Below are 17,034 nucleotides of genomic sequence, written 5' to 3'. Positions count from 1 at the left end.
CACCACGGTCTCTGGACTGCCCTCGTCCGGATTCTCCCTCGCTCCCTCCCTTCACCATCATTCTCCTCGGCTGTCCGTCCGAGATGGCAACCTCACGTTCGTTTTCGGGGGTCCTCTCCCTTCTGCTACTGTTCCAACTGTCTTCTTTCGTTTCTGCTGCCCCATGGATTGTCACTGCGGACTACCAGGAGGTGGTCACCACCGAACGGCATTACTATGCAACATACACCACCACTCTCGTTGAGCAAATCACTCCCACCGTCACGTCCATGCCTGAGGCCGTCTCAACCGCCACCTCCCTCGGCTCTTCAAACTACTACTACTACTACAACGACGATGAAGACGCCGAGAAGGATGTGACTATCATTCAACAGCTTTACCCCACAGGCGTCGGATCCGTGGTTGATGATTACGACTATGGTTACGGCTATGGCTATGACGACGATGATATCTACCACAGCACCAAGTTCGTTGTCAACATGACTTATTCAGCGCCCACCGGTTGCTCGTCTCGCTGGACCCAAACAACAGCCGTCGAGGTTGTTCCGCCCACAGAGGTCCAGGATCTGCTCCCACGCACGGCTGTTGCTACATCGATCTCGGTCGATTCCTCGAGGCCTTTTCAGCCCACGACCTACACCATCGACATTGTCTATGTTGATCCGACGCAGATCCCCACGAGCTCACTAGAGTCGATGAGCTTGTACAACCGGCCTACCTCATTGTACACTGCTTCCAGCTGTGCCTACACGGGCAGCAACGGGAACGGCTACTACAGCGGCAGCTCGTACTACGGCGACTACGGCTATGACGACGATTACAACTGGTTCACAGACGATTATTACGTGGGCATTTCCCCGTTGGCCCTCACCCTTATTTTGACACTTGGCTGGATTGGCCTCTGGTTGATTTTAGGTTTCCTGGAAGCGTGGATTCGGTTCCGCCGCCTGATGATGGGCTGGCAAACACGTCGCGGTCTCCCCGTCTGCTGGTCACTGACCATTCTCCCCTTCACTCTGTTACTGCTATGCTTTTTCCGGAAGGGTTATCGAGCACGTACCGATGCAGATGGGGAGGTCCTTCGCAAGCGGTGGAAGGCAATGGGGTTCTGGACTAAGCTGCGTCTCTTCTTCGTCTGGGGATTCCGGTACAAATACCCGCCGGTGTTGGGTCCTGCACCTGCCCGGGTCAAGACTAGCAAGCAGCCAGCAAAGAATCCCGGTCCTCGACTGTTGGAGCCCAGTCCCTCGCCCAGCGTGGCGCCACAATCGCGGCCAGGATCAGCCTCTGCACCCACCGCTGCTGCTGCTGCTGCTCCGGCTTCTACTTCCGCTGATCCCGAAATGGCGATCGTTTCTTCCACCCCAGTCACGCACCCACAAGAAGCCACTGTGCCGCCGCCAACAACGACTACTGCCCCTGAAGCGCCATCTCATCACCAGGATGATGAGATTAGTCGGGCGAACTGATCTCTCGAGCCGTGTCCAAAATGCTCATGTCCTAGTCTGATACCCTGACAGCCACTCTTTCTTCTTATACTATCATCCATCACGTCACAGAAAACCCCTGATTCTATGTCCAATGATTTAATGTATCCCATAATAAGCTAATGTATTTACTGGGTCCTACAATTTGGGCCAGCTGACGGTGTCCGCAGTAGCACCGCTTAATATATACCTGATAATATCCTCCCACCAAGTATATCAAGGAACTAGTTATAAGAGAAAACAACTTATATGACGAGTGACCGACTACTTTCTATAGCATGCCCAGGGAACCTTTGGCTATCGACAACGTGACTTCTCCACCATAAAGTGAGGGGAAAGGGTATGTGGATTGGTGAAAGGTTTGCCGAAGAATGGCGAACAAGAATGGGTTGTCCACACTCACGCCGCTATTCTTGACGCTGAAACCGGGCCTGTGGTTGAATTGAGGAAATGAAGAAAGATTCCTTTCTCATCTTTTTTTTTTTTTTTTTTTTTTTCCAACGAACGTCTTAAGCAGTATTGAGTAGAGTCGCTCGAGCCAAGACGTGCACGCGACCGTCGAAAGGGAACTGGCGAACATCGCCTATACAGGCGACATTCGCGAAGCACTCCGGTAGTTGTTACGGCTTATCCTCCCCGGATCACAACCACCATATTTATAAGGCCTGTTGCTTGGTTCATCAAGTCAATGCACCATATTTAGCTTTCTCCAGGCCAGGATACCCAAAATGACTGTTGCCGACAAATCAGACGAAGTTTATCCCCCGATCCCCGCATACGGTGGTGAGTCGCCCCAGGAATTTAGATGTAATGGTTGAGCAAGCTTACACCACGATTTTACAGGCCGGTGGACTCCGCCAAAGCACCTTCTGGACTGCTACAACCACATGTGGATTGACACAGACGTGTGGGAGCTTCCAGAAAATGTTATTTACGAGCTCTACAGCCAACCAACGCGCGGTCCTGGAGCGCAGGGTTCCTATCTGGTCGTCCTACCACCGGGCTACGATGATCGTGATGTAAACGGCGAGCGATACCCCGTACTATACTGGCTTCATGGGGGCTTTTCATGCTCGCGCCATGCGATGTGGTCCCTCCAATTCTATGCACGCAAAATGGAGCTGGGCACCATGCCCAAGGTAATTCTGGTGGCACCGCAGGTACGTTTGGAGTGGCGTAATTGGAGGAAAGAGATTATTGTTATCCATACCCTTGCTGATACCGTTCATAGTCATTGCCAAAAGGCCGCTGGATCAACAGCTACGACGGCAGCCGCCGCCTTGGGGACATCATGCGCCATGATCTCGTCACAGCTATTGATGAGCGGTACAGGACCATTAGACATCCATCAGCACGTTGGCTAGAGGGTCACTCAGCGGGCGGGTAGGTGGCTGAACACCCGTAGAACGTTTCTTTTACTAAAGACAGTTGACCAGTTATGGTGCCTTCAACCTCGGTCTCAAGTATCCCGATGTTTTCGGAGGCGCCTTGTCGTCGCTTGCTGGCTCATTCCGAACCGAATTAGCCAAGGAAGGCCTCGAGGTCACCTACGACACTTACAACGGCTCGCAGGCCTTTTTCACTTCTAATCATGCTCTCACGCTGCTGAAGGCCATCCTCCCTCGGGTCCATCGCGACAAGCCGGAGCTGCGGCTGCTCATTGGCGGCGAGGACATTAGACTACGTGAAGCACACGAGCACATGTGGACCAGCTTGGATGCTCTGGGCGTGCCATATATGAAAGCTATTGTCCCGGGAGCTCCCCACACCGCAGAGCATGTCCTGGGCGGCCTGAACAACGAAGGTCTCCAGTTCTGGTGGAACGCACGGGCAAAGGTTATTGAGGCCTGATCCTAGGGCGTGCTGGGCCCTTCTATTTTGAGTAGTATAGTACCTTAGTCTTGAAATTATACTACCTTATCGTCTACAAGCATTTAGAAGCACTTCACTATGAATGAAGCATGTCATGCAATACCACTTTGTTGTCGCGTGCAAGTCGTACGAGGATTTCCTCCGTGACACTGTCGGTGATCAGCGCATCAGGCTACGTACTTTTAATTAGTAACATCATCAGATATAACTGCATCAAATCATTTGTTAAGTTTAGAGCTATATGAACTGTTTACGTCAAAAAACAAGCATGTTGGTTTTTGATTGCGGTAATAACATAAAGGTACTCCAATTCTTAACCGGAAAGATGATAGAATGAAATGGTTCAAAATGTCACTTGATTTGACAAGTATTACGTCGTAGAACCCAACTATAGAATTATTTTAGATGCTTTCAGGAAAACAGCGCCCTGGACAGAATACTATTCGCTGGCATATATCCCTAGTAACTTTAGACCTTGTCCTCAACGTGCTGTCGGGCTTCAGCAGGTGATGGTTCTGCATTGTGGTTACCGCCCGCCCTCTTGTTCTTTTTTTGCATCAGCCAAGCTCTAGCAGCCTCCTTTTTCTGTTGATCATCGTCTCTCTTCAATGTGTAGTCCTTGACGAAGAAAACGCAGAGAAAGAATTGAATGCCGGCTAGGGCAGTCATCATATAATATGTGACCTGCACTCCGTGGGCTGTCTCAGCAAAGAATTAGTCATTGAGCCGGTCCGCCAAACAGAAGACGTTGGACATATGGTTGGTTAGGATGTAAATGAAGAAGGTGGGTAAAGCACGATGGAGGTGAGGGGCAACGCACCGTACGCATTTAGTGCGTCCGTTTTTTGTGCCGCGGATAGTGACATGGAGGCAATTTTTGTGGGATCGGCGATGATTTCGGAAATGATTGATCGCGGAAAGTTGATTGCTTCGAGCTTCGTCCTATCAAACCCTGTCAACAAAGCTTACCTGGGAGCGAAGTGCTAAGGGAGAAAGAAAACCAGAAAAGCTAGGCAGTGATGCTCGGGTAAACGCAAATGAATTTTCACTCACCGGACAATGTTGTTGACAATAGCCGCACTGGCTGCAACAGCCAAAGTCGAGCCCATCATTCGTAGATAATTACGAGCACCAGTGATAACCGCCATCTCTTCCCTCTTGACTGCGGCTTGAATAGCAACCAAGGTTGTCTGAAGTGTCTGCCCACTGCCGAGCCCCGTCAGTAGCTGGAAGACCACCAGTACCGCTGCCGACGTTGATGGAGTGACCATCGTGAACAACCCCGACGCAATTGTCCAAAGAGCATAACCGACAATTAGGTTGATTCGATAACATGAATACTTCGACACCAGGAAGCCCGAGGTAAATGATGTGACAATCTGCGAGAGGATAAGTGGAAGAATCAGGATACCCGACCGGAGCGCGGAGTCGCCCCGGGCGACTTGATAAAACTGAGGCAGCTGAGGCGGGATGTTAGTATGAGATGGAAACATAGAAGAAGACCTGGGGGAAACCCAACATAGTAGAGGTTAACAAAAGTCATGAATCCGGTGAGGAAGGATGTCAGGATACAGATGGAGACGTGCGAGTTTTTGAACATATGCACTGAGAAGAGATCAGCCATGCAAGAACAACGGCGAACGATGGTAGAAGAGGCGGCGAGTACTAACGTGGAATCCTGCAGGGAAGGGTCAGTGTTACACGCAATAACTGGTGATCTTCGTTAACCAAGGCATAACTTACAAGGGCAACCTGGCCACTTTGAACTCGACAAAGAGAAAGACTCCAATGAGCGCTACACCGAGTAAAAGCGGCGCTATAACAGCCGCCGAAGTCCAAGAATACTGGGTGCCAGCCCTAATAAATTGCGAGTGGTTATTATACCCCGGGAGGAACCATACTGAGGGTGGGTGGAAGAACTGTTGGGCATACCATGAGATGGGAAGCAAGATCGCAATTGACGCAGAGAAACTGATCAAACATCCCCAGCCGTCAATCTGCTTGATCTTCTCTAACGCATGGCCTTCAACCTTCCGGAGGGGTAGGGCAAAGGCAACAACGACCATAGCAACCCCGGATAAGGGCACACTGATGTACTGGTAACGCTTAGCGATGGTCATCCAAAACAGGTATGCCGGAGAGAACGTACAAAACACCACCTCCAGGAAATCTTCTCGGTGAAAAGACCGCCAATCAAAGGGCCCAGGGCAGTTCCGGCTGCCACGACGATTCCAATAATTCCTTGGTACTTCCCTCTGTCCTGAAGAGACACGACGTCAGACACGACGATACTGACCACGGTAACAATGCCTCCACCACCGATTCCCGCTACCGCCCCTGAGTTTGAATGGTATTAGCGTGGAGGCCGGCGAGATCAATTCAGTTACCATGACTCACGCGCTATGATCAGCATGGTCATGCCCCTCGAGACACCGGAAATGACACTTCCTATCAGGAAAAGGAAGAGCGAGCCCAAGAGAATCACCTGAAGTTTAATGCTCCGTCAAATGCTGCATAAGTGATAGGACTGCTTAGTTCCCGCATTTGGGAGACTTACCTTCCGGCCAAAGATGTCCGTCAACCGGCCATATAGTGGTTGACATGCCGTACAAGTTAGGAGGTACGCTGTACCAACCCAGGAAACGATATCAGCTTGATTGAATACAGCACCAAGGGTGGGCAGGGCAGTTGCAACGCTTCAGAGAGTCCGTAAGTTAGGGCGGGAAAAACAAATACCCGGATATGGGAGGGATGTAACAAACGTACATAGTCTGGTTGAGCATCGAGCCTGTGGAAATTATGTACAAGTCAGTCAGGTGAGCTCGCCGACATCCCTAGGTTGGAGCGGTATTCACTCACATAGCATCGCTACTGATAGCCCAGAGAAGACCACAAGCAACTGCTTCATGGGAAGTAGGTTTGTTTGCGTCTGAAGTTCTTTGCCTGTCCCTTTTGTCACCGAATGCCGGCCCTGCATGTGGTTGTCGCCGTCGGCATGATTTTCGTCTGAAGAGCTCTTGTCGTATGTTGACGCAACAGGGCCAAGCACAACAGTCACATCATAGTCAGTAGGTGACGGATGAGGGTGTATCCCAAGGCTGTCACAGTTGCCTGGGGCGGTTATCACTGTGGTTGACTTCCGGTCGCTTGCCATAGTCTCAAGGGGAACTGATCACCCTTCAACCCATTTTCCTCTGCCGGCTAGCATTAGTAGAAAAGAACTATATAAACGCTACTTCAACCAGCAGCGAGACTGAAGAGGCTACGATTGAGCTTCAATGCAGATTCACCGTCCAATCTAGAAGAGAACCAGAGGCGACCGTCGCCAGCTGACGTCACGGTTTACTTCATGTCGGCTCCAATGCAAGCTTTGCCCCTTAATACCCGAGTCCCTGAATGGGTATATAAGTCATACAGGATTTAGACGATGGTACCCTTTCGGACAGGCTGCTTATTCTCTGGTCTATGCGCCAGTGCCGGTTGTAGCAACTGTTACTCATTATGACCACCCAAATGGAAACTATGACCGCGGGAATTTGCCTCTACCATTTACATACAAGAATGGGAATATTGTCAAAGTAGATAGAGAGATTTAAGAATCAATGGTATTGCATTTGTCGAGACCTTAATCGCTACTAAGTGTGACGACGCCCCCCAGAAGGGACCTACTGAGGTGCAAGGGTGCTTTTCCACATCACCATAGAAACCCTCCGTCAATCAGGTCTTCCATGCAAACAAAACAAAGCAATTCCCAGAGAGAGAGCTTCTAATTTGAATGAGATCCCACATGCTGCTAGATCCACGCTTGAATGTCCAGAATTGCCTACGTGTTCAATGGGTTCAAAGAAAAGGGAGCGTCCGAAGAAATTACTGTTGAAGTTCCACAGGTTCCCGTTGCACTTGGATGCGCGAAAGAGTGACTAGGAAGCAGTGGATCAAAACGAGACCCCTGCTGATGTCATCAGCTCTTCCTGTCGCCTGCAGCGTAACACATGTTAATGGGAGGAAACTCACAGTCCCGTTGGGGTCTATCCGTCCCCAGGTATTGAAGATACCGAGGCTGCTAAAATCACTCATGGCTGTAACAGGGTTGTTAGTGCTTTGCCCCGTGGGCGGGGCTCCCATCCACAGATTGGGCAAAATATCCCATGATGATTCTGCTGTTTCGGGCTAGACAGACAGAGGCAAATTTGTCAATAAGGAGATCAGGTGCAGCAGCAGAGCTCCTTTCAAGTCAGGGGCACCTACAAGTCGGCAAGGGTCATTGACGCCGTAGCCCCGGATCCAGGACATAGTGCCAAGTGGGATGCAATCAGGCAGAAGTTCGGCGAGATTTGCTTCGAAATGCGCTGCGCTCTGATAGAGAGATACGCGTCCCACGAGTTAGCAAAGCCTCGGGCCTTTTTTCAGGCAGGAGGAGCTGAGACTCACTATACCAGCTTGCTCGGCAGCTCTTCTGGAATCAAGTGCTTTTTGACGGCAGAACCAAGGCAAAGATGCTGTCTGAGATAATCTAATCGAACCATCAGCAGTGGCACAGTATTAGATGCTGTCTAGACCGGGGGGAGGGGGGGAGGGGTCGAAGACGACTGGGCAGACGTGATTGCCTGACTTACGCATCCTCGCCCTCGAAGGTTCCTGAGGCAAGCTCATGGCCCTGCCAACATACGGCGCATCTCGTGGAGCTGGGGCATGTAAAGCGTCAGGTTTTTTACGGCGCCTTCTCAACACCTGACAGCAGAAGCGTGGGGAAGCACTTACGACCAGGGACACCTGATGGAAATATTTACTTGTCCTTTCTACAAAGCCCAGCATTATGTCGAATCTTTTCTTTAATTCAAGACGCATCCCGCTATCCTTGAGTGTCGGCATCAGGAGCTCTAATTGCACCCGCACGGACAAATAAACCACGTGCGCAATGGTGTGATCCGAGATGGTCAGCGGCTGGCGAGGCATTTCCCGATCCACAAGGTCTAAAATATCCGTGATAGCCTGGGCGTGCCGCAAGCAGTTATGACGGGCCTGGTCAATCCAGCCAGCTGGCGCGGTTGACATGACGGTAGAATCTAGGGACTGGGGATATCCGTGAAGAGCGATGCTATAAAGCTCAAGGTGGCATTCATTCCACCAGAGGTAGAACATGACAATCTGGCCCAAAACAGGAGCATCGTGCTGTCGAAGCACCAACTCGGGGGAGAGCTGAAGCCGGGGGGGCAAAGACTCGGATAGGGAGGCCAACTGTGCCAAGCACACCACGAATGGGGAGGAAGCGCCCCATGGGGCAAGTGTCGTGCCAATGGCACTGGGTTGCTGATGTGCGTGTCGTTCTTCCCTGTCCTCCGTCATGGAATGGAAGTAGCGCTTAATTTTCATCCTCACGCTAACCAGTCGCACCCAAAATCCCATGGCGCCAACGTTTCGCTGCATGCCGTTTGGGCCGGGCGGCTCTGGCTCGTCTGCCTCGAGGGTCGCATAAGGCGTCTCGATGCTCACGTCAAGGCGGTAATTAAAGCCGTCGCATGGCAGCCGCAACTTGATACGAGATGCAGGGCATTGGATTGACTCGGGAGCGCCATTGGATATGAAACGGCTAATGGCATAGCAGGCGAAAAACAGGCGCCGGTCGCGTTCACTTTCCACAAAAGAAGACGTGCCGGGTGCGGATTCGCGATGAAGACCCAGACTGACGGCGTGGGTATTGGCAATGGCCGACCACAGGTGAGATTGGGCAAATCGACCAGCTTGCTGCATGTAGATAGCAAGCAAAAGGGCGACCACAACGTGGTCTCGTGAGACCTCGGTCGCTGTTGTGACCCAGTTGGCCGCTTCGGTGGCCCAGCTGATGACCACGTCGTCTGGCTGGGGCGGAGAGGTGAAACGCGCCCCGACAGCACACAGGGCCAGGACGACCGGGACACAGAATGTGCCGTCACGGATGGCCATCAGGGTCTGATCCCGATGCAGGAAGGCGTTGGCACGGTAGACGTGAACGTGTCGGAAGAAGGCGACCGCAAGACGCTCAATACTATCTTGGCTGGGAAGAAAGCTCCTGCGCGGGCTCAGTGTCACCACTGCACCTGCTGCAGCTTGTGTTGGAGATGACTGGCTCTCACAAAGAGCGGAGACAACATCATCCAGCCTATCAGACGTCTCTGGGGGACTGGCATCGCCTGCCGGCATTTCCGGCCGTTGATCATCAGTTATCTCGGGATGTGTTGGTGCAGACTCCGGCTCTGGTGAGCTAGTGAGGCTGGTGAGGATCTCCGGACGCGAGAGTTCGGCGGAGTTGCCCATCTCCGCCGTTTGGAGTCTCCTCATCCAGGACTGCGCCGAGGACGTGAGGGCGTGGGACCCCTGGGGCTCGGGATACTTGCATTCGTGTCCGTGAGAACGGCAGCGGGCGCACGTCGGTCGATCTTTGGAGCATTTCGAGCGGGCATAACGACAAGGGAAGCATGCAGACAATCGGGGCCCTCCCGTGGCGATCGATTGAGGGCCCTGAGTGTTGCAGGAAGGCGGCGTTGAGATGCGACAGAAACGCTTCGTTGCGGGTTCGGGCCAACGGCACTCCACCCCGAGGTTGCGGCAGTGATTGCACCGCGGCCGCGTCTCGTCGCACTTGACTTTGCGGGCACGACAGGTCAAGCAACCTGGGTGCGACATAAACTGGTGGATCAGTGGCCGCCTGGGTCATGCTCAGGTCTGTAGCGAGAAACGTACCGGTCTTGGCCCGCTTTCGCTTCTGGGATGGCTCTGGCATGACTCGCACAGAAGTATCGGAAACAGGATCGGAGGTCTCGTTGAGTTGCATTAGCGTGACCAGCGGCAGCTGACAGACGGCTCTCTCACCTGCTGGTGTACAAAATACAGGCTCTGAATGGGATTTGGTGTGAACGGGAAGCAGGCGAGTGAGTTCAGCTTGTTTACCGTTGCCCGACTAAGAGAGGGGAGGGGACGAACACATGTTGAAACATGGCAGAGGCGAGCGTCGGCTGAAGCTTTATAAGATCCGATCAAGTGCGGGGGAATTAGTCCGGGGGACATCAAAGCTTGGTCTGGCGATTCGGAACCGGTCAGTGCGTCCGAGCGTCTGGCTCAGTAGACAATCCCACTTTACTTTTATTACGGGGCTTCCTAGGTGTAGTTTCCGTCAGACGACGGCGTCAAAGGTACAAGCCGGGTCTTTATTGTTTTACTATCACTGCGCTTCCCTTAGGATAGGAATACATACATGAACATGACTTCCTCGTTGCCGCCAGTTGTCGTCAATGGAGGGCTGATTGAGGGCAAGACAAGTGACGTGGATGCCTCAATCACCCTCTACCTCGGGATCCCCTATGCCGCTCCGCCCACTGGGCCCCGTCGATTCCAGCCTCCACAGCCTGTACTTCCATGGGATGGGGTCAAGCAATGCCATCAGATCGGACCCATCTGTCCACAGGCACCCCCTGACCCCCGCTGGATCAATGTTCTCCAAGGTCATCCACAGTCTGAGGATTGTCTCTACCTCAACGTGTTCCAGCCCGGTGAAGCGCATGAGAAGCCATATCCTGTGTTCGTCTGGTTCCATGGAGGTGGCTTTCGGGAGGGTGGCAGTGCCGATCCTAACTTTGATGGCACGGCTCTAGCAAAGAAGGGCCTTATTGTTGTGGTCCCTTCATTCCGACTTTGTAAGTGCACGCATGAATATTTCTTGGGATAAGGAAGTTATACGCGAGTGCTGACGTTCAAACTACTAGCCATCTTCGGCTATTACGCCCATCCAGAACTGAGCGCCGAGTCCGCGTCAGGCACGTCCGGAATGATGGGCATGCTCGATGCGATCGAGGTGCTTCGCTGGGTGCAGTCCAATATTGCAGCATTTGGGGGAAATCCCAACCAAGTGACGATAGGAGGACAGTCGGCAGGTAATGCCATGTGTCACACCCTACTTGTGTCGCCTCTGGCGAGGAATCTCCTTCATGGTGTTATTCTGCAGTCCGGACCTCGGTCACTTCAGGAGCCGGCCGTGGCTAATGGACCCATGTCATATCGTACCCTACAGCAGGCAGAGGAGGATGGCGTGCAGCTGCTCAGGGAGCTGGGGTTGCAGTCAATCGAAGAGCTCCGGGAATTCAATGACATAGACAAGCTGTGCGAGTTGTCCACCAGAAGAGATCATCGCTGCTGGGGCCCCCCGCCACTATTTCGGTTGACCCTCGATGGACATGTCATCCCAAAGCCCTGGCACCAGATGCTGGCAGAGTGTCCGTCTAATGACGTCCCGATCCTAGCTGGCATGAACAGCGAAGAGGGCGGTACCTACAATGAGCCCCGCTTCACGTACGATGACTTTGTTGAATGTGTTGAGAGTCGTTTTGGACCGCATTCGACATACGGTCAAGGGGACTCGAAGTGGGTGAAACGATTCCATGAACTCTACACCCCCACAGACCATGAAACCGGGAAGGGTCCTCTGGACGCGTGGAACAGGGCTGCTCGGGATAACACGCGCAACAATATTGCGCTCTGGGCCCAGGAGTATCATCAGAAAACAGCCTCGCCCGTGTACGGGTACTACTTCACCCATCCCATCCCCCCCTGGAACAACTGGCAGCCAGATTACTCGCAGCCAAAGGTTCCTGGATTTACAAACCAGAAAGGCCCTGTTACGGGGGCTTATCATGGTGCGGAATTTGCATACACATTCAACAGCCTCACTACCAATAACCTCCGACCCTGGAGCAACACCGATCGCATTGTCGGCGAAAAGGTGTCCACGCTTTGGGCCAACTTTGTCAAGCACGGCAATCCAAACGGTCCTCCTGGGGAGAATAAGGGTCCAGAAGGCGTTGCTTGCTGGCCAAACCTCAATGACCACCCCCACACTTTGTTGGAGCTAGGTGGGGAGTGGCAGACAATACGAACCACGGACCCAGAAAACGAACAGTTCTGGACAAGCTATGTTCGATCTCAGAAGGCCTGGTAGACGCAGTTATCCGCAAATTATATAGCCTAGCGCACGTAGGACTTACTACCGAGCCCGGGTAGACAAATTTGTTAATATGAATAGTCTATATAATTGATACATTCAACTGAGTTCTCCATAGGTGTTGCTCGCGGCTTTACGAACATATAACGTCACCAACTCCGCTTGCTGATCAGATAGTTACAGCTGTAAGCCGTAACTCGTCATTGAAAAGGGGTTATATTTAAGAAGACAAATTGCCTTCCATTAGACAATAAAACATAGCTGACGCCTTTGCATATGCTATAGAAATGTATGAAGCAACATTAATATGAAAGGTATGTATAAAATTGTCATCGTTGGGCGCTAGTATCACAGAATGTGATAACATTCGTTCCAGCTTAAAAAGACGAATATAGTGTAATCGCGTGACTTTGTTGGATCATAACTAAGTATGATTACGGCTGTTATGCCTAATGTCCAATTCTGACTTCCCTGCGTACACCAAGCTCACTACTGCAGACACTGATGCGGAGAATCACAAATTGACATCATTCCTATCCACAAGTTACCATCCTCTCACCCCTAATCACATGTTCATTTAAGTGTCCTTTGCCGCCCTTCTTACCTACAGAGCATTCTCGATATGCTGAATTTCCTTCTCTTTATTGCCCACAACAAGGCTCGGGCCATTGTTATCATCATCGAAAACATCAATCCTAGCCGTACGCCACTGGCGAGGGTGTAGCCCAGACTCCTCAAAAAGGTAATCAATTTCACGGAAGGTTCGATCTTTGGTCTCGGGAAGACGGAATATGCACCAGATCCAAATCAAAGCGTTCGTACCGGCCTTTATCACCCACATCAGCGGGAATCAGCAGGAGAAAGGTCAGGGGTAAGGACACTAACAAACATAAAGGCTGTCTTAGCGCCGAGATTCCAAGACCCACCGGTCAGCATCTTGGGAAGTAGAACATTTGAAATCAGACTGGAGACATTGAAGGCAACTCGGGCGAGGGAGACCATTTTAGCTCGGAGTTTGCCCGACGGCACTTCGCCCTGTTTTATGTCACCACTCGTCCCTAAATGTGTATCTGCGCGACTCACGATGATGGTGTATGAAGACGGAGCGACGGTTGAAATATATATTACAGTGGACACGAGGAGAAGCGAACCAACCGCATTAGAGACAGCCGTGCTTTGTTCGACACAACCAAGAATCCCTATGGCAAACAAGAACACGTCACTTAGGATGAGGCCTGTGGTGAAGATAGTTGCTCGCCCAAACTTCGTCATCAGCCAAATGCAGAACAGGCCAAATGTGAGGTACTGAGAGTTGAGAATCAAATTCAGATCGAAGGCGCCCTGCTCTGAAAGGCCTGCCTGCTCCAAAAACTGAACCGTCTGTACATTGATGCCATTGCCGCCCCAGGTTTGGGCTATCTGAACTATACAGACCTTTTGATTGTGAACATCTCTTGAAGTACTTCAGCATACCGATCGCCACTTACAATCTCTGTCCGCCATCGATTTTTGCCCCGGAAGCACTCTGCGTAGCTACTAGAATCTTTGATTTGAACTTCCATCTTGTTGGTATAGTCAATGAGGGCGATGGACTGCTCAATCTCCTCGTCCGTTATATCCTTTTGCCGGATGCGGCGCAGGGTCGTGCGAGCGTCCTCATAGCGACCCCTGCGAACTAGATAGTATGGAGATTCCGGGGCCAAAAGGAAGCAGATGAGGAGGGGAAGGGGCCACACAAACTGAACAAGGAAGGGCACACGCCAGGCTAAGTTAAATCTGTGTCACTGGAAGCTCCAATTGATTGAATAATAGTAGGGGATACTTACCCCACTGGCCGATCAGGTTCAGGCAGCCTCTGTTGACCAATGAGCCAATAAAGAAGCCAAGTCCCCAGCAAATGCCTATCCACGCCGTGACGAAAGGGCGAAGACAAGTTGGGACCATCTCGGAAGAGTAGGCAATGCAACCTGTTTGAAAAGCGCCCCACGGGATCCCTAACTTGGCCGTTAATCTCTTTGCAACGGAGTAGAAGGATCAAAAATCACCGCAAAGAACCATGGCAGCTACCATCATCCCCAGGTTTTGTGCAAAGGCAAAAAGGAAGAGACTGCCGGTAAGCCAGACCATCATGCCACTGAGGATTGGCTTCCAACCAAATCGGTCAGCCATAAAGCCAGCCACTGCAAGACCGATCAGCTCGCCCACGGCCATTGCCTGCTGGATTCCCGTTTGCCACTCGGCTGATATTTCAAGGACACCATTGTCCACGGTGCCAAACCTCTCTTTGAACTGGGTCTGGCCGTAGAAAGATGTTGTCTTGTTTTTGGTCAGCACCCCACCTAACAAGGCCTTCCTCGCACTATAATCAAACTCACTGAAGTCGCATCAGCTGATTGCATAGTCAGGGTGAACGAAAAAATGCACGCCCAGAAGACGGCTTTCCGGTACTTGAATATTGCTTTCCACCAGGTGAGAGCATGGTCAGCGGCATTGGCAGCATGCGCACGCTCTAACAACATCGCTTCATGCTGGTTAGGTCTGCCATCAGTCTTGATATTCAGAGGAGGATTCGTCTCCATGTTAGAGTGAGCTGTGGAATGCGAGGATCGGCAAAGTGGAGATGCAACTAGGGTCATCTCTCCAATCTTCCCCAGATTGCGGGGAATTCGCGGGGTAGTTATAATCCATATTTCCTAATTTGCGCTGAAGGATGATCGCTAGTGGGGTATCATGCCATACGTGCAGCCACACGCAGACTGTTACCCATGGTGTCTGTCTTCCATGAATGTGCCGCCAGGTGAGGCTCGGTAAAGGCCAGAGTCTGCGGCGAGGGTTTCCGGTAGCCGACCTTAGGAAAGGCATCCCTTGCTCGTCTCGCCTACCCTGAGCAGTCGTAATGTCAGGTGTCGATCAGTCTTTCCAGAAATAATATGAAGGTAGTAAAACTTATTTTGTGGGTATTAAAACAATCTCAGCTGCGTCACGCTGTCCACGGCTCTTGGACTTACGTTCTCCTAGGACTTCCGAAAATGGATACTGTGTCTTCAACCACCGCAACCTATGTGTACATCGGCAGCTTCGTGATGCCTCAACCGGGAAAGCATGAGGGCCTACATGTTTTCCGAGTTGACAATGGCACGGGAGCACTCACATTGGTGGCATCATACGTCCCCGGGCTGAACGTCGGCAGTTTCGCCATTGACTACAAACGTGGCATGCTGTACGTCACGGACGAAGTACCGAATGGTGGCCAGATTTATGCCTTCTCAATGGACCCATCAACTGGCGGCTTGACTGAGCGAGGTCACTGGCCCAGCTATGGCACCCAACCATCGGGAATCGCTCTCGTCGATACCGAAGATATGGTAATTGTTTCCCATTTCACGAGTCGGACCGGCATCACCACCATCGCCGGTGATGCCCAGTCAGGGTATCACATCGAGTGCCGTTACGACGATGCCACAACAGTCCTATTCACTCTCGATGCCACCGGTTGCTCGGATCAGCCATCCCATGTCCACTTCCATACAACCTCGGGTCATCAGAGCAAGCCCTCATGCCTGCATTCTGTCTCACTATCACCCGATGGATCCTTTCTCATCGAGTGTGACATGGAGAAAGACCAGCTTGTTACGATGACAATTGATTATGGCTTACATTCACTACACCTGCAGGGTATTCGTGACGTCCCGCATGGCAGTGGCCCACGGTACTCAGCCTTCCACCCCACGCTGCCCGTTTTCTACGTCAATTTTGAGTATCGACCAGTAATTGAGGCATTCCTTTACAGGGTGGGCGGTGACTATGAATCTTTAGGAACAGTGGACGTTCTTCCAGAGAACCTGAACGGGGGTTCCGGTGTCTTGCTGTCGGATCTCCGTGTCCATCCCACCGGAAAATATGTCTACACACTCGTTCGCGGCCACAACGTTGTCAGTGCTTTTGCCGTAGACGAGGTGTCCGGTCGCCTACGCCGCATTCAGACTGCCAATATCAATGGGATTTCGCCCAAGGGTTGCACATTTAGTCCCGATGGCCGCTTTTTCTACGTCGCGGTTTCTGTGAGCAACGAAGTGCAGGTCTGGGCGGTTGATGCTAACGGGATACTTGTGCCGACCCAAGAGACGGCGGCCGTTCCCCGGCCTAGCGCCATTACGATGGTAGAATTAACACCACCGTGAGGAGAATGAATGGGTTTTGGGACCCAACTAAAAATGGGCACACCCCCTTCCTGACATATACTGCCCCCTTGCCGATAGGTCCTACCCGCAGTCTTTATCATGACATATAGGAGGGAGACATGCTGAGTCAATGCCATTATGCACAAAGTGTATTTATTGCAGGAGATTGGAGTACGATAAGTTTTGCATTAAGAATGGATTGAACTGAGTGTGTTCATATGGGGTAGTCTCAAACCCAAATGTTGTAAGTATAATGGTGCCAGAGACAGCTATGGTAGTTTTTAGTGGRATTTAGCTGCCCAAGCAGATACAGTAATGCACAAAGAGAGACCAGCGAATAGAATCCATTAACTACTGGCGGGCCATACCACAGAGAAAGTTAAGAACGATGAGAACAGATAAGAGGCTGACCGAGCCTCCAGATAAATACCCCGCAGCTGTCTCGGGACTCGCATTTCATGAACCAATATCCWTGAACCTGCACTCCCTGACATCCTATCGGAATGTCTATATCCTCATCCCG

The 17,034-nt window shown here is 51.7% G+C and overlaps 7 protein-coding genes across 7 annotated transcripts; 4 read left to right on the top strand and 3 right to left on the bottom strand.

The window, feature by feature from the left end:
* Nucleotides 1–83: 83 nt before the first annotated feature.
* An16g00070 (uncharacterized protein) lies at nucleotides 84–1,469 on the top strand (the record flags this gene model as incomplete). The annotated part of the gene is made up of 1 exon (XM_001397284.3): nucleotides 84–1,469. One exon carries the CDS (start codon nucleotides 84–86, stop codon nucleotides 1,467–1,469), a length of 1,386 nt encoding a protein of 461 aa, XP_001397321.1.
* Nucleotides 1,470–2,215: 746 nt separating this feature from the next.
* On the top strand, nucleotides 2,216–3,338 carry An16g00060 (uncharacterized protein; the record flags this gene model as incomplete). The annotated part of the gene is made up of 4 exons (XM_059744851.1): nucleotides 2,216–2,270; nucleotides 2,331–2,647; nucleotides 2,719–2,870; nucleotides 2,924–3,338. 4 exons carry the CDS (start codon nucleotides 2,216–2,218, stop codon nucleotides 3,336–3,338), a joined length of 939 nt encoding a protein of 312 aa, XP_059602661.1.
* Nucleotides 3,339–3,827: 489 nt separating this feature from the next.
* Nucleotides 3,828–6,513, bottom strand: An16g00050 (uncharacterized protein; the record flags this gene model as incomplete). The annotated part of the gene is made up of 10 exons (XM_059744850.1): nucleotides 3,828–4,057; nucleotides 4,180–4,301; nucleotides 4,413–4,862; nucleotides 5,103–5,216; nucleotides 5,292–5,455; nucleotides 5,509–5,696; nucleotides 5,757–5,844; nucleotides 5,917–6,055; nucleotides 6,126–6,147; nucleotides 6,219–6,513. The coding sequence occupies 10 exons, from the start codon at nucleotides 6,511–6,513 to the stop codon at nucleotides 3,828–3,830; spliced, it is 1,812 nt and encodes a 603-aa protein (XP_059602660.1).
* Nucleotides 6,514–7,182: 669 nt separating this feature from the next.
* Nucleotides 7,183–10,323, bottom strand: An16g00040 (uncharacterized protein; the record flags this gene model as incomplete). Its single annotated transcript, XM_059744849.1, has 7 exons — nucleotides 7,183–7,308; nucleotides 7,374–7,529; nucleotides 7,608–7,715; nucleotides 7,791–7,872; nucleotides 8,029–10,009; nucleotides 10,080–10,208; nucleotides 10,320–10,323. 7 exons carry the CDS (start codon nucleotides 10,321–10,323, stop codon nucleotides 7,183–7,185), a joined length of 2,586 nt encoding a protein of 861 aa, XP_059602659.1.
* A 273-nt stretch (nucleotides 10,324–10,596) lies between these two features.
* On the top strand, nucleotides 10,597–12,327 carry An16g00030 (uncharacterized protein; the record flags this gene model as incomplete). The annotated part of the gene is made up of 2 exons (XM_059744848.1): nucleotides 10,597–11,033; nucleotides 11,133–12,327. The coding sequence occupies 2 exons, from the start codon at nucleotides 10,597–10,599 to the stop codon at nucleotides 12,325–12,327; spliced, it is 1,632 nt and encodes a 543-aa protein (XP_059602658.1).
* Nucleotides 12,328–13,170: 843 nt separating this feature from the next.
* On the bottom strand, nucleotides 13,171–14,909 carry An16g00020 (uncharacterized protein; the record flags this gene model as incomplete). The annotated part of the gene is made up of 6 exons (XM_059744846.1): nucleotides 13,171–13,365; nucleotides 13,414–13,764; nucleotides 13,818–14,095; nucleotides 14,157–14,324; nucleotides 14,376–14,646; nucleotides 14,706–14,909. 6 exons carry the CDS (start codon nucleotides 14,907–14,909, stop codon nucleotides 13,171–13,173), a joined length of 1,467 nt encoding a protein of 488 aa, XP_059602657.1.
* A 450-nt stretch (nucleotides 14,910–15,359) lies between these two features.
* Nucleotides 15,360–16,511, top strand: An16g00010 (uncharacterized protein; the record flags this gene model as incomplete). Its single annotated transcript, XM_001397278.1, has 1 exon — nucleotides 15,360–16,511. One exon carries the CDS (start codon nucleotides 15,360–15,362, stop codon nucleotides 16,509–16,511), a length of 1,152 nt encoding a protein of 383 aa, XP_001397315.1.
* Between the last annotated feature and the right edge of the window lie 523 nt (nucleotides 16,512–17,034).

Source organism: Aspergillus niger (genome assembly GCF_000002855.4).
Source record: "Aspergillus niger supercontig An16".
NCBI classification, from domain to species: Eukaryota; Fungi; Ascomycota; class Eurotiomycetes; order Eurotiales; family Aspergillaceae; genus Aspergillus; species Aspergillus niger.
This window is presented reverse-complemented; position numbering and strand designations above follow the sequence as displayed.